Here is a 15,000-nt window from a genome sequence, read left to right as displayed (position 1 = left end):
ATGAGGGCGTCTCCCCCCCTCTCTCCCTCCCCATGAGAGGAGCCTAGCAGCCCCTGCATACAATACATTTAGACTTGTTGGCCTAAACACAGGCCAGCTGGGAGACACTGAACAGACCGTCTAAAGACTGGATCTAACTGGATGGGTCCAAGCGAGTGCTCTTACACAGACCGTGCCCAGCCAGGCGCTGTCAGGTCACAGTCTGTCAACATGGCCGCCAGTGTTGGTGTGGTGGTGAGGATGTTGTTCAGACCAGACGTCTCTCCGGAGATCGTGCCCGGGGGGTTTATTTATAGCATCTCTTTGAATGGAAAGCTTTTAGAGTGCTGAGTTTGAGCGTTGGGGAGATTGTCCGTCTTCGAATCCGGTTATTTAAGTATTTTGTTTAACATGGATCCTGACTGTCTTTCATGGCCCTATGTTGTCTGCTTACCCCTCTCCTCCTCCTCTCCTCCCCTCTCCTCTCCTCCTGCTCTTCCTCTCCTCCTCTCCTCTCCTCTCCTCCTCTCAGGATGCGTGTGAAGAAGCTGCCGATGATCCTTGCCCTCCACTTAAAGAGGTTCGACAACAAAATGCAGCACAATATCCTTCAGCATAAAAGGAGATCCCATTCAACAATGCATGATTCCTTTCCTCCCCTCCTCCTCTCTCCCCTCTCCTCCCCTCTCCTCATCCTCCTCTCTCCTCCTCCCCCCTCCTCTTCCTCTCAGGTTCAAGTACATGGACCAGCTCCACCGTTACACCAAGCTGTCCTATCGCGTGGTGTTCCCCCTGGAGCTCCGCCTCTTCAACACGTCCGGCGACGCCCTCAACCCCGACCGCATGTATGACCTGGTGGCCGTGGTGGTGCACTGTGGCAGGTGAGGAGAGAGAGAACCAGGGTGTGTGGAAGGATGTGTAACTGTGTGTGTGTGTGTGTGTCCTGTCTTTAACCCTGTCCCCTCTGCCCACAGCGGTCCAAACAGAGGTCATTACATCACCATAGTGAAGAGCCACGGATTCTGGCTGCTCTTTGACGATGACATTGTAGAAGTGAGTGGCCAGCATATTCAATCTCTGTCTCTCTCTGTCTTTGTCTCTCTCTCTGTCCCTCTCTCTCTCGTCAGTTTGCGAGGATAATCAAGCGCTCCGACAGTGGTTGCAAATAGTTTTTTTTACTTTGAGTAAAAATCCAAACCACTTAGAAGACACACACACAACATATTCAGGGCCAGTGTCTGTGCAGGGTGTATTTGATTCGACTGCATTTTAAACTATGCCTGGGCAGCAGTCCCGCACTGACATCTGCTCGGTTGGCTGGTGATCAGACGGAGCTGGCAAAGTCTGGAACTTTCCGCTGGCTGGCTAGGTGTGCTGGCTATCCCTCTTTCTGCAGTCCTTCTCTCTCGTGTCTGTCTCATCCCTCTTCCTCCTCCTCACCTCTCCCTCTCCTCTTCTCTCCGTTTCTAGAAAATCGACGCGCAGGCGATCGAGGAGTTCTACGGCTTGACGTCGGACATCTCGAAGAACTCCGAGTCTGGCTACATCCTGTTCTACCAGTCCAGGGACTGAACCGGCCAATCAGAAAGCACCCAAACGGACCGTCACTCACTCCACACAGGGGGGAGGGGCTTGGGCTTACACACATGCAGGCTCCGCCCCCACCACCCCTCCCCCTTTTTTTACGGATTCAGGCTTTGCACTGGAGCTCCGATCACTGAAGATGTTTGGTTGGGGGGGGAGGAGGGGCGGATGGGGGAGTTAAACAATCAGGTGGACATCAACACTGCGGGGAGTTCATATACCTCTTCATCATCTTTTTATTCCCCCCCCCCCCCCCCAAGACTAAAGGACACACAACGCTAGCCCTCAGATTGTTCTTTTTATTATTTTTTATTAGCAACAAGAATTAGTATTGTGTCGCCATCGGCAACGCCTGCGAAGGGGTGTCGTGACGTAGCAGGTGTCTGTGTCATATTCCCGTGCCACAGCAACATGAACTGGGTCTGTGTCAACACAGCAATAGAACATGAACTGGGTCTGTGTCAACACAGCAATAGAACATGAACTGGGTCTGTGTCAACACAGCTTTTTTGCTGCTCATTTTATCCAGCTGTCTCAGTTTGCACTGACGGATTCTAGTTTGTTTCTTTTCGCACATTTGGATATGCACCCCCCCCCCCCCCCACGTTGAACTTAAAGCAGCATTAACAAACACCTGTCACCACTCCTGTTCACACCTGCTACTCAAACCAAATCACACTACGACTCCCCTGACTATAGTGTGCTCTGTGGGGTCATAGTGCACTACTTTCTTAAAGCAAACTTCTTGGCTTCAGTTTCCCAGACATGGATTAAGCCTTGTCCCAAACTGAGAGAAATCTTTTTCGAAAAAAAAGTGTCTAGTCTACGACTAGTCTTCATCCCTGTCTGGGAAACTGAACCCTAAATTTAGATTCTGTGGATCACAGTGCACCATTAAATAATGGATGATGTCACACCTGCGGTGTCCACCAGCTTACTACTTCCTGTCACCTGACTCCCACTGACCTATCCAGAGCCTGAGGGAGGCGACCATTTTATTTAAGTTTTTTTTTTTTTTATCTGTTATTAACTTTAATTTTTTTACTGAACGCACAAGTTTAACCAAAACGTGGGTTTACATGACTTTTTATGGGTTTATGTGGTTCTTGTTTATTGCTACACTGCCAGTTGGGTGCATGTTTTCTCTCCTTCGCCAGAATGGATTGAGAACAGAAAAAAACGTTGTTGTGCTGTGATTTTGTTGTAGTTTTGTTAGGATGACCAGAAGGAGAGGAGGATGAGGGCTGCAGACTTGACCAACCAACATCAGTTAAACGTCAGTTGAACATCAATTAAGCGTCAGTTGAACATCAGTTAAAGAAGTTATCTCAGTCATTGGAGCAGGGCCCTCCAATCCCGCTGTGACCCCAGATATCTACCAATGGGGAGGCAGGAGGGGCAGCAAAGGTCCAATCGGAGCCAGGTTGGGGCGGACCCTCTAGGTTCCTATTCAGAATGTATTATTATTCCTCTACATCAGTGATTCCAACCCTGCTCCTGGAGAGATACCCTCCTGTAAGGTTACAGGGTGTTTGACATCAAGCACACCCAAACCTCAGAAAACTGGAAGATGTTAGTACGTGGTGTGGTCCATGGACGGAGGAGAAAAAAGGGTTTTTATTTAAATATATTAAGTAATATTATTATTAATGTTTTCTGTTAATGATTTCTTCCCCCCCCTCCCCCTTAGATTTAACTTGATTCATATATATTATTTGACTAATTTAGTCTACTGTTGTCAAGTAGGCAGCTCAGAGAAAAAAACGTTTTAATTTTGTATTTTTGGGTGGAATATTGAGTATGGATGTATTAATGCAGAGGATCTTATTGGAGTTGTAGATGTTTGCTTGCTGGAAATAATCAGACAGTCAACACAGAGAGATGAGCAAAGACACCATTTGAGGGGGGGGTCAGTTTGATTTGTGTCACTCTGTACAACGAGACCCATGGTAAGAGTCTCTCAAGTGCAAAAACTCTGTCAAATCAAACTCACCTGAAACACTTGCTGGTATACCAGGTCTTAATTCACAACACTTACCCGCAGCCATCAAACCTGTGTTTAGATCGTCATGGAGATGACTCAAAATAAATCGATAGGGATAGATTTGGATCTTTATTTAGATAATCATGATCGGGAAGGGGGTGGGGGTGGGGGTGGGGGGGATCACCAATTATATTATGCACTATTTAGAGAAAAATGTATCAATGTTTATACCCGTCAGAAGTCATTTGGTTTTTCCTCCCAAAGAGGATGTTGGAAAGAATGTGTGGAATTGGGATTTTTGTTGTTGTTGGGTTTGTTCCATTTCGCTTTCTCTGTCAATAGAACTTCACCTTAACCCCACTCAACACCGAGAACGTCTGTTGAACCGAACCGTAGCCGGAGAGGAGTGTATAAGTTATTGAATAATTGCATTGGGTCATTGAAGTGCACTTTCAAGAAGGAGGGAGGGGTGGGGGGGAGGGGGTGGGATGGGATGGGGGTGAAACAGACGGCATTGTGGGTCCTGGAACTGGCTTCTCCTGGTCATCAGGCTGCTTCTGGTCTACAGGCTGTACCTCTGATTAATAAATAAGCAACTGGTTTGAAGATGGAGTACGTCTGATTTGTGTATGTGTGCGCCCAAATTGGGTCCAGTGTCCTGAGGGGGGGGGGGGGTCTCTGGTGGATGATGGTGGGTAACACTCACAACACAACCCCCCCCCCAGGCCCACTCCCCCAGAGTTCTCTCTCCCCACTGGTTTAAATAAAACACAAACGACGAACAACTGTACGTTTAATTCATATCAGGCTGCAATACATTCACCGGGTAAAGAACCACGCTTAAAAACAGAACCCAAAAAAATGAAAGTCTACACACCCGAAAAGGTTTTTTTCTTGCTTTAGAAAGTATAGAAAATCTCTTAAAACATGTACATATAAATCTAAACTCTCTAAATACTGGATAGGAGAGATATGTATACAGTTTATATAGCCAGCATCCAAAGGAACTTGGGCAGTGAGGTCAGCACTGAGTCGTAAAATACAGGCTTTACACAGTCGTAAAGCCCAGGGCCAGGATACTGAACTGTACTCTGGATATCATATATACTGTGTAGAATGTGAGCAGGCCTACTTGAACTGTGTTTGGAATGTCTGCTCCCAGAACTTTCCGCAGATGGAATCCCTGTAGGGTTCTGTGGTTCTGAGAGAACATATGGGTGATGTTGTGCATGGACAAGTCCAGCCTGAGACCTAATTAGCAGAGTTCTGTGAAGCACGGTAGAATTCTCCAGACTAGCTGGTCAGATATTGCACAAATCATTCAAAGTGGTGAACGATGCCCCCTTGTGGTTTTAAATAGAGTACTGCAGGGGGAAAACACTGAACGAAAATGTTTAGAAAATATCGGTTGAGAGGATAACAACGAAATTGCTGATTTATTCAATTACCCTCTCTCTTTGTCTCACACACACACACACACACACACATACACACCCTCTCATCCTCCCTGTCTCCCTCATCTGTCTCACTTACTCTCTTGTCAGACTGCCACTTTACCTTTCCCTTGTCCCCTCTCTCTCCCCATCTCTCTACCTCTCTCCCTCCTCTCTCTCCCCATCCTCTCTCGCCCCATCTCTCTCCCTCCTCTCTCGCCCCATCTCTCTACCTCTCCCTCCTCTCTCTCCCTCTCTCTCCCTCCTCTCCCTCCTCTCTCTCCCTCTCTCTCCCTCCTCTCTCTCCTCTCTCTCCCCATCTATGTACCTCTCTCTCCGAGACGCTTTCCCAGCAGTTCTAGCAGTGTCTCCAGGGTGCGTGTGGAAGTGCTGTTAATGTGACCAGCGTACTCACTGCTTCCCCAGTCCCCGGAGGCTTGTGTGAGCTGGGCCCAGGGGCCTCCAAGGGCCCCCGGAGCTGTTTACACTGGCCTGTCATCACTGCAGCTCTCCACTGGGCCTTAATGGAGTTAGGAGTTAGGATGGGGGGGATTGGGGGTGAGAGGGGGAGGGAGTGGGGGTGAAGAGGTGAGGGGGAGGGAGGGAGCCAAGGAGATATTGGTTGAGTTTTTCCTGGCTTCTCCCCTCAGTGTTGGAAGGTGTATATAGTGTAGACTGCTGTCTGAGAGGAGGGTCAGGCCTGCCGGGTTTGTTCATGGTTCAGGAATGGACATTTACATTACATTTAGTCATTTAGCAGACGCTCTTATCCAGAGCAACTTACAGCAAGTACAGGGACATTCCCCCCCAAGTAGGGTGAAGTGCCTTGCCCAAGGACACAACGTCAATTGACACGGCCGGGAATCGAACCCACAACCTTCTGATTACTAGTCCGATTCCCTAACTGCTTAGCCACCTGACTCCCTTGGACAGTAGAATGTTTGGATTAGGCGATGTGTGTTCACTCTTTTGTTTTGTCTGACTGGCTGTGTGATTGGCTTGCTGGAGTGTTAGTGGTTTGTGTGATTGGCTGGCTGGGACCAACAGAGACTTGAAAGGGACACAGTTGCTAAAATGACTGAAAAAAGTTCCATGCAGCGATATCTACATGTGTATAAAATACACCGTGAGTGTGTGTGTTGTGTGTGTGTGTGTTTATGTTCATTCATAGACATTAAAGCATATGTTTCGTCTGTATGAGTTTATGTACACTGCGTGAGTGTGACAGTTGGGAACACCTCCACGCATCCCTTTCCCCAACCCCATCACACCCCTCCCCCCCCCATCATATCATGGTCTCAGGCTCCGCCCACTCCCACTGACTCCGCACCTTCAATTGACCCCGCCCCTCCCTGTCATACCGTGGTCTCAGACCCCGCCCCCTCCCTTGACCACGCCCCCCTTTCCACTGACTCCGCCCCTCCCTGTCATACCATGGTCTCAGACCCCGCCCCCTCCCTTGACCACGCCCCCCTTTCCACTGACTCCGCCCCTCCCTGTCATACCGTGGTCTCAGACCCCGCCCCCTCCCTTGACCACGCCCCCCTTTCCACTGACTCCGCCCCTCCCTGTCATACCGTGGTCTCAGACCCCGCCCCCTCCCTTGACCACGCCCCCCTTTCCACTGACTCCGCCCCTCCCTGTCATACCGTGGTCTCAGACCCCGCCCCCTCCCTTGACCACGCCCCCCTTTCCACTGACTCCGCCCCTCCCTGTCATACCATGGTCTCAGACCCAGACGCTTTCCCCGTGAAGAAGTCCCAGAAGTTGGAGGTGGTGGGGGTGGAGGTCTTGCTGCCCCCTTCCTCCTGGTGGGCCCCCTGCCTCACCCAGACGCTCCCCTCCCCGGCCGCGCCCAGGCTCGAGCAGGAGGAGGCGCCCAGGGCGAAGCTGAGGGCCTCCCCCAGCGGGCCCCTCCGCTCCTGGGCATCGCGGTCCTCGGGGTGGGCCCCTGTCCTGGAGGTGGGGAGGGGGAAGGAGGAGGAGGAGGCCAGGCTGAGCAGGTTGTGGTGGGAGTGGAACTGCCTTATCTGCCCGATGGACTTCCTTTGAGCCTCCGACGAACCTGGAGGGTGGAGGAGACAATGTTGTTGTTATTATGTGTTATTAAAATGTCATTACAGCATCATTACAGCATTATTACAGTGTTATCACAGTGTCATTACAGTGTTACGATGTAATGCTAACTCTGCAATGTTTTGAGGCGGTAACACTAATTAATGGCTGAATCCTCATTCCTCTCTGCCACCTCTTCCCATTCATACCCCTCTTCTTCTTCTTCTCCCTCTCTTCCTCGTCCTGTTCCGTTGCCTGGCCCTACATTCTGTGTCCTGTTTCGCTGCACTTCTTCCAACACTGATACCCGCCACTAGGGGGCGTAGTGACACAAGCAACCTCACTGTGGGACGTTTCCTCGTTTCTCACCAAGAGTATCAAACTCATCTGTACAGTGGGTCTTGAGCCTAGCGCTAACACGCTAACGTACGTTTCCTACCCGTCTTGAGCCTAATGCTAACACGCTAACATACGTCTCCTACCCGTCCTGAGCCTAATGCTGACACGCTAACATACGTTTCCTACCCGTCTTGAGCCTAATGCTAACACGCTAACATACGTGTCCTACCCGTCTTGAGCCTAATGCTAACGTACGTTTCCGTCCGGTGTTGAGCCGCAGCATGTTGAGGAACACCTGGCCGGTGAGGGAGCCTCCGTCGGGGCCGTCGGGGGGGAAGAGGGGGGAGGGGGGTTCCAGGGGGGAGAGACTGCCACTGGACACCCCCACAGAGTCCAGAGAGGCGTCCGTGTCGCGACGACCCGCCCCGGGTGGGTCAGAAGAGTCCACAGTCAGGTGACAGCCACTGGGGCAGGAGGGAGGGAGGGAGGAGGGGATAAGAGGGGGGAGGAGGAGTAAGGAGAGGGGGAGGATGATGGGAGGGAGGGGGGGGGAGGAGTGTGGAGGGGGGAAGAGGAGGAGGGAGGAGGAGTTAGGAGAGGGGGAGGAGGATGGGAGGGAGGGGGGGAGGAGTGTGGAGGGGAAAACAGGAGGAGGGAGGGGAGAAGGTGGAGAAGGAGATGAGGAAGGGGGGGTAAAAGAAATGTTAGAGAGAAAGAATGAAGGATGCACTATAAATAAAATGGAATATTATTATCATCAAAGAAAATGAAGGGATGTGAGAGGAAAGAGGGACAACAGTGGAACATTTAGGTCAAAGGAGAAGGACACCGGGTCAGAGGTCAAGGGTCAGGGGTCAGAGCGACAGGACATATTCTCACATCACTGTGTGACCACAGTTCAATCTCTCGAGACATTACTTGAACTAGTAACCTCCCTCGCCAAAGCAGCTCTGATAATGAAAGGTGAATAAACGGGACGTGGTTTTGCTGTTTGTTATTATGGGATGCGGGTGCCGTGATGGTTTCCATGCCGACCTGAGCTTCCTGCGGAGGAGGTAGTCGATGATGTCAGGATCCGTCTGGATCAGGCTCATGAGGACTTCCTGTTGTAGCTCTGCTGACACCTGGAGGCGGGGGAGGACAGGTGTTACAAACACGCACACAAAGTATTTACACACACAAATGTGCATTCACACACACAAGGGCAGACACACAAGCATACTGTATACAAACGTGCATACAAGCACGCTGTGTATACACAAACACAAATACACACACCTGCATACACAGTCCACACACACGTGTTTACACGCACGCACACACACAAACACACACACACACACTCTGGTGGCGTACGGTGAAGAGCTTGCGGTAGTTCTGTATGAGGAGCAGGGTGACAGAGATGATGGCGTTGCTGTCCTCGATGCCCATGCCCAGGGGCCCCGGGTCCCCCCCGGCCCCCCGCTCGCCCCCGGTCCCCCGCTCCCCCTGCAGCAGGTTGGGCCCGAAGATCACAGCCAGGTTAGCGGCTGTCATCTTGTTACCTGGGATCTGGGCGGGGGGTGGGGGGTGGGGGGTGGGGGGTGGGGGGTGGGGGGCGGGGGGTGGGGGGTGGGGGGTGGGGGGAGGAATCAGACAGTGTTGAGGGAGAGTGACAGAGACACATAGAAACTCTCACACGCAAATAAACACATGCACTCACTTTCTCTTTTGCTGTGTCTGACACGCTAAAACACACTCACATTCTCTTTCTCTGTAGACATACACAGACTCTCTCACACACTCTCACCTCTCCCTCTCTCTCACACAAACTCCCCCTCTCCCTCCCTCCCTCCCTCCCTCCCTCTCCCCCTCTTCTTCTCTCTCTCCCTCCCTCCCTCCCTCCCTCTCCCTCTCTCTCTCCCTGGGTGTACCTCCTGGTCGTGTGGGCCCAGGCTGTCCTGGGCGTGGCCCTGGACGGTGTGCAGCAGTGCCAGCAGGCGCAGCAGCGTGTCACTGTTGCAAGGCGGCAGCAGGTACATCAGCTGTTGCACGTACAGGAGCTGGTCCGGCCCGCGCAGGACTGGGGAGGGGGGGAGAGGATGAGGGAGAGGGGGGGAGAGAGAGGAAAGTTAGAAACAGATGTAAACATGGTTGAGTGAATCTGCCTTTAATTTTTTACAACAGTGTGGGTAGGAGAAGAAGTCTCCGTGCCTGCCTGCGTGCCTGCGTGCGTGTGTGTGTGTGACGTACGGCTGGCGTGCAGGAAGGCGGGGTACAGCTCCCTGGGCAGCAGGGGGTCAGGCATGTCTCTCAGAAACTCCTTGAGGAGAGCTGCGATGTCGTGGACACTCTGCTCCTCATCCAGCACCACGTCAGTCCCCATGTCAAAGTCCTCCCGCAGCTGGGACACACACGCACGCACACAAACATATATGTATATACACATAAACACACGTGCGCAAACACATTTGTCATCGGTACCCACAGCTTGCATGAATACACAAATGACACACCCCTGCACTCACAACTTACAAACAGGAAGTCAATCACTTCAACAGTCCTGACACAGGGTTCAGTCTCCTCAATGGGGTCAAATACAGTCAGAGAAAAACTCTTGCTTCTCAATCCAACAACAAGCTGCGCGCAACTAAGTATTGCGTCACAGAGGCCAAAGTAAGGAGCGATGGAGAGGGAAGCCGGCCAAACTCAGGGGCGCCCAGAGGCTTCAGATTTCTCACCTGTCGAACTCTCTTCTTAGAACTCCCCACTCGGAATATCCCCACTGTTTGGAGACCTGGAGACAGAGAGAGAGATATACACATACATTACACACACACACACATCACACACACGTCTCACAGTCTGTAGACATGACAGAGAGACATGCTTACACACACACACACACACACACGTCTCACAGGTGTGCATCCCTCACCGAAGGCCTCTATGTGGCTGCAGCACCTCTCCAGCACGCGGGGCACCTGCCTGTAGATGGGGTTGAGGCTGAGCTTGGTCTGGGTGCGGCCCCCAGGCTCCGCCCCCTCAGAAATCTTCTTCAGCTCCAGCTCTGCTGGGTGGGACAGCTGCAGAGCCTCCAGCAGGCGGGACTGGCTCTCCACCAGGTCTGAGATGCAGTCTACTGAGAGACCGCCCTGGAGGAGGGGGAGGAGAGGGGGGGGGGGAGGAAGGTGGGGGAGGAGGGAAGAGAGGGGGGTGGGAGGAGGAAGGTGGGGCAGGAGAGGTGGGGTGGGGTGGGGGTTGGAGGGGGGGAGGAGGGGTGGGGGGAGGGGGGAGGAGAGGAGAGGGGAGGAGGGGAGGGGGGAGGAGAAGAGGGGTGGAGGAAGAGAGGAGCAGGGGGAAGGGGAGAGGAGAAGTTGGAGGAGAGAAGAGGAAAAGAGAGGGGAGGAAAGGTGAGTTTGAAATGTCCTTTGACAACCCTCCAGTATCTGAACTCTCCAGGAACGAAGAAATGAAAATATTCTCAGAGATAAGCGTGAATCTGTGTGGTGAGAGCCGTCTCGGAGGACAGCTCATCTCTGCCCAGAGATCTGGCAGTTTGCCTTTTGGCGTGACTCATTCTTTCCTGTGTCTATCTATCTTCCCCAGTGAAGGAGGAGAGGAGAAACTTCTTTTTAGTTGGATCCCATAAAAAGAAGAATAACACACATTGATGAAGTGAGCACTCATCCATCCACCCATCCAGCCCCCAACCCACCCTTTCATCCAGCCACCCTTTCATCTAGCCAGCTTTTAATCCACCCTTCCATCCACCCTTTCATCCATCCGTCCACCCATCAGTTCCATCTGAGGTCATGTGTGCTAAGGTTTCCAAACCAAACAAGCAGCCATACATAGTCCTCTTATCTCTGGGACAGAAGCCCTCCCAGATAAGGAGGGTCGCATTCTCACACAGATCCTGGCATGAGGGTTGGTTCTGTTAGTCTGCGCCTTTTTATTTTACATTTAGTCATTTAGCAGACGCTCTTATCCAGAGCGACTTACAGTAAGTACAGGGACATTCTCCCCGAGGCAAGTAGGGTGAAGTGCTTTGCCCAGGGACACAACTTCATTTGGCACAGCAGGGAATCGATCCGGCAACCTTCAGACTGATAGCCCGGTTCCCTAACCACTCAGCCATCTGACCCTGTGTCGTATGTGTGTGTGTGTCGGACTCACCCTCCTCTGCACTCGGGCTGTGCAGTCCCTGAAGGTGGGAGAGAGAGGTTTGGTGAGGAGCTCGAAGGCCGCCGACGCCGAACACGAGGTCAGCTGCGGCGCCACGGACAGCAGGGAGGAGGAGATGGTGGAGGTGGAGGAGCCCGGGGCGGGTTGGCCGGCCTTGTTCCCGTTGAGGAGCTGCTGTTTCTGGGCGCGGAAGCGCAGGACGCTGGCCTCCAGATCCAGACAGTCCCTCCGGCTCTCCTTCAGCGCGTCCTGACGCTGCTTGAAGGCGCGGTCGTTGGCTATGACCTGGGAGAGGGGGATGCCGAACGCCTTGGGGGCCGTTTCTGAGGGAGGGGAAGGGGGGGAGGGCGGGAGGGAGGGAGGAGGAGCGGGGATGGGGAGGAAGGGAGGAGGAGAGGAGAGGGAGGGAGGGAGGGAGGGAAAGATGGAAAAAAGAAAAGGATAGGACAGAATAAAAGAGAGAAAAGGATAAGATATGACAACATAGACAAAACAAAATGTGTTATCCAGAGGCAGTTAATATAAAAACGCAGTGTAACTCTGAACTGTGAAGAATTCCCCACTGAAACATTAACATTCCCTCCTCTTCCTGTGACTGATCACCCAAACAGGAAGGTGTTGCATCTATTGCCTTCCTCCACCCTGGGGTGGGGTGGGAACCACTTCACATCTCTGTCAAATCTTTGCTGTTCCACGTGCTGTCACGTACCGACATGTTTTAATCCATACTAATGTGTGTGTTTGTGTATGTGTGTGTATGTGTGTGTGTGTGTGAGTGTGTGGTCCTGGTTGCTGAGTTTAATCTGTACTAATGGGTCCAACGGGGTATTAAGGCAAGCTGAACAACAGAGAGACGTAATGAGCGAGGGATGAGAATGAGACCGAACAACTGTTAGGAAGTCAGATTAGACGATCATGTGACCGGATGACATCACATCCACCATGGTCCTGTCTGTCAGAACATGGCCTGCAGTCTTCACTTTTCATACATGTTTTTGAGATGCTTGGGGCATTTTTGATATAATACACACACACACACACACTCAGAGGCAAACACATGCACAACCCATTCACCCGGCAAACATACACACAGTGACACAAACACAGAAGCCAGTTAAACTGTGGCAGACTGTCTGGAAGAAAGCATGCCAACTGGACAAGTCTTATTGATAGGGGATTGACCCCTATCTGTGTGAACCACGTGCAAGTTGAAGCACAGACGCCAGACAGCATTGGAACAGCTAAGCCTCAAGGCAGGTGTCACTGTTTGGAGGAAGGCCAACCAGGCTAGCCAGCTAAGAGGCTAACTTAGTTACTGGGTGGCTTGTTGGTGGCTAGTTGCTGGCTAGCCTGCTAGGAAGCTAACATAAATACTAGATTGCTAGTCGTTGGCTAGCCAACTCCTGGATGGCTAGTAGGAGGCTAGCCAGCTAAGTGGCTAACCTAGGTGCTGGATGGCTATTGGCTAGCCAGCTTAGTGGCTAACCAAGCTGCTGGATGGCTAGTAGATGGCTAGCCAGCTAAGTGGCTAAACTAGATGCTGGATGGCTATTGGCTAGCCAGCTCACTGACTAACCAAGCTCCTGGATGGCTAGTAGGTGGCTAGCCAGCTAAGTGGCTAACCTGGGTGCTGGATGGCTAATTGTTGGGTAGCTGGCTGACTTAACCTCGATGTTGAATATCTGGTAAATACTAAGCATTCTGTGTAGCCAGACACAGAGTCTTTAGACTAGCTTGGTTTGTAAAAAAAAACTGTAGTTAGGCTAGCTAGCTAAAAAGCTGTCTGGCTGGTAAAGTATTTAAACAAACTGTTAAATATAAAAAGTGGCTGATTTGGCTGAAACACACTGTGTGAGTGATTAACTGGCTTTGAGAGTACAGCTTAACCTACAGGCTTCACTGGTCATAATGGAAAGTCTGGCTTGGATCCAAGAATGTATCCTGGTCAACATGCAGATGTTTTGCTTCCTAACTATGAATATCATAGTTTTCACCTGACGTCCCGTTCCAAGGGGCACGCTCCCTTGGGGGCAGAAAAATGGTAGCTGGTGCTGTATATGGATCGCAAGTTGCAGTGCACTTGCAGTTTGTGTCCATATCTTTCCTTTTCTTTAGCTAAGAGGTGATCCAAAGAAACGTGGGAGGGTAAACTGGCCGGCTTTTGCTGCGTCTCAACGGTGTGAGCCGCCATCGCCAGCAGCTTTCTGCCCTCCAGGTCACCGCGGACGTCACGTGACTGAAAACTATGAATAGGTTGCAAGGAGCCTCTAGCTTTGCCCGTAGCTTTGTAGCGCCGCCAGTGTCAGTACTCCAGTCACTGCGTGGCTGTATATATTTGTGAGCGCAGATTTAAAACGGTGCTTTAAAACGGTGGGAGTCAGGTGGCTGAGCGGTGAGGGAAGCGGGCTAGTAATCCGAAGGTTGCCAGTTCGATTCCTGGTCATGCCAACTGACATTGTGTCCTTGGGCAAGGCACTTCACCCTACTTGCCTCGGGGGGAATGTCCCTGTACTTACTGTAAGTCGCTCTGGATAAGAGCGTCTGCTAAATGACTAAATGTAAATGTAATGCTTTTGATGATGATAAACCTGCTTCACTCGTTGAGGAGACGTGCATGTGGGGGCTCCGCTGAACCAGGCCAGAGGGCTCCAACTTCCACAGAAGCCATTACTAAAGAGGAAACAGAGCCTTAATGGACACAGTGGAGAGCAGGTGGGCTAAGACCTGGGTTTGATTCTGGCCTTGGGACATTTTTTGATGTGTTCACTTGTGTCTCTCCTCCACGCGTCCTGTCTGTTCTCTAACGATCTCTGACTAACACTGAGCCAACGACCAAAAGTGTATCTTGGAAAAAAACAGTCTGTTATATCATGGGCACACTGTATAGATTATTGATCGCGACAAAATAAACACAACACAATTTCAGTCAATTCTTTCGTTTTGCAACACAAATTTGATCTGCATACTTTTTCCTCCAACACCCTAAGCTTGCCTGCCTGCCAGTCATAGCCGTCCAATCATAAACGTCCAATCTGAGCCAAACCAATCATGGCCGTTCGATTCTAACCATCCCATCTTAGCCGTCCAATCATAACACGTCACGAGACGGCCCCTGCTGTTGCAGTTCGTCTCCTGCCAGCTCCTAATGTTCTGTGTTTTGATAAGGAGGGCTAAGTCTGCTGGCATTAAAGGATGCAGGAAGGTTTACACTGACCTGCAGTGTGCGTGTGTGTGTGTATACGTGTGTGTGTTTGTGTGTGTGTTTTGGGAGCTATGAAGTGTATTTGTTTTATTGTGTGTTTGTGCTTTAATACAGTAGGAATTCAAGTTTGTGTGTGTTTGCATAAAAGCACCTATGCTTGTTGAACTAGTGTGTGTGTGTGTGTCTTGCACTATCCCTGGCACCGATCTGTGTGTGTGTGTCTTGCACTATCCCTGGCACCGATGTAGATAATCACC

At 51.3% G+C, this 15,000-nt stretch overlaps 2 protein-coding genes across 3 annotated transcripts in view; one reads left to right on the top strand and one right to left on the bottom strand.

The window, feature by feature from the left end:
- usp12b (ubiquitin specific peptidase 12b) overlaps nucleotides 1-4,153 on the top strand; it is a 9,363-nt gene extending 5,210 nt beyond the window's left edge. For both annotated transcript variants that reach the window (XM_062449139.1, XM_062449138.1), the window contains exons 8-11: nucleotides 512-559; nucleotides 711-860; nucleotides 954-1,032; nucleotides 1,450-4,153. In XM_062449139.1, coding sequence (XP_062305123.1) covers nucleotides 512-559; nucleotides 711-860; nucleotides 954-1,032; nucleotides 1,450-1,551 — 379 coding nt within the window. In that variant the 3' untranslated portion in view covers nucleotides 1,552-4,153. The remainder of the gene's footprint in view (nucleotides 1-511; nucleotides 560-710; nucleotides 861-953; nucleotides 1,033-1,449) is intronic.
- A 2,496-nt stretch (nucleotides 4,154-6,649) lies between these two features.
- On the bottom strand, nucleotides 6,650-12,256 carry arhgap36 (Rho GTPase activating protein 36). Its single transcript, XM_062449937.1, has 10 exons — nucleotides 12,247-12,256; nucleotides 11,533-11,864; nucleotides 10,292-10,508; nucleotides 10,095-10,150; nucleotides 9,607-9,757; nucleotides 9,288-9,436; nucleotides 8,731-8,925; nucleotides 8,410-8,498; nucleotides 7,630-7,838; nucleotides 6,650-7,045 (listed from the first exon to the last, which is right to left on the bottom strand). The coding sequence occupies exons 1-10, from the start codon at nucleotides 12,254-12,256 to the stop codon at nucleotides 6,696-6,698; spliced, it is 1,758 nt and encodes a 585-aa protein (XP_062305921.1). The 3' UTR covers nucleotides 6,650-6,695.
- Nucleotides 12,257-15,000: the final 2,744 nt, after the last annotated feature.

The sequence above is a fragment of the Osmerus eperlanus genome, chromosome 23, assembly GCF_963692335.1.
Source record: "Osmerus eperlanus chromosome 23, fOsmEpe2.1, whole genome shotgun sequence".
Taxonomy (NCBI): Eukaryota; Metazoa; Chordata; class Actinopteri; order Osmeriformes; family Osmeridae; genus Osmerus; species Osmerus eperlanus.
Note: the sequence above shows the minus strand (reverse complement) of the source record. Positions and strands in the feature narration are given on the sequence as shown.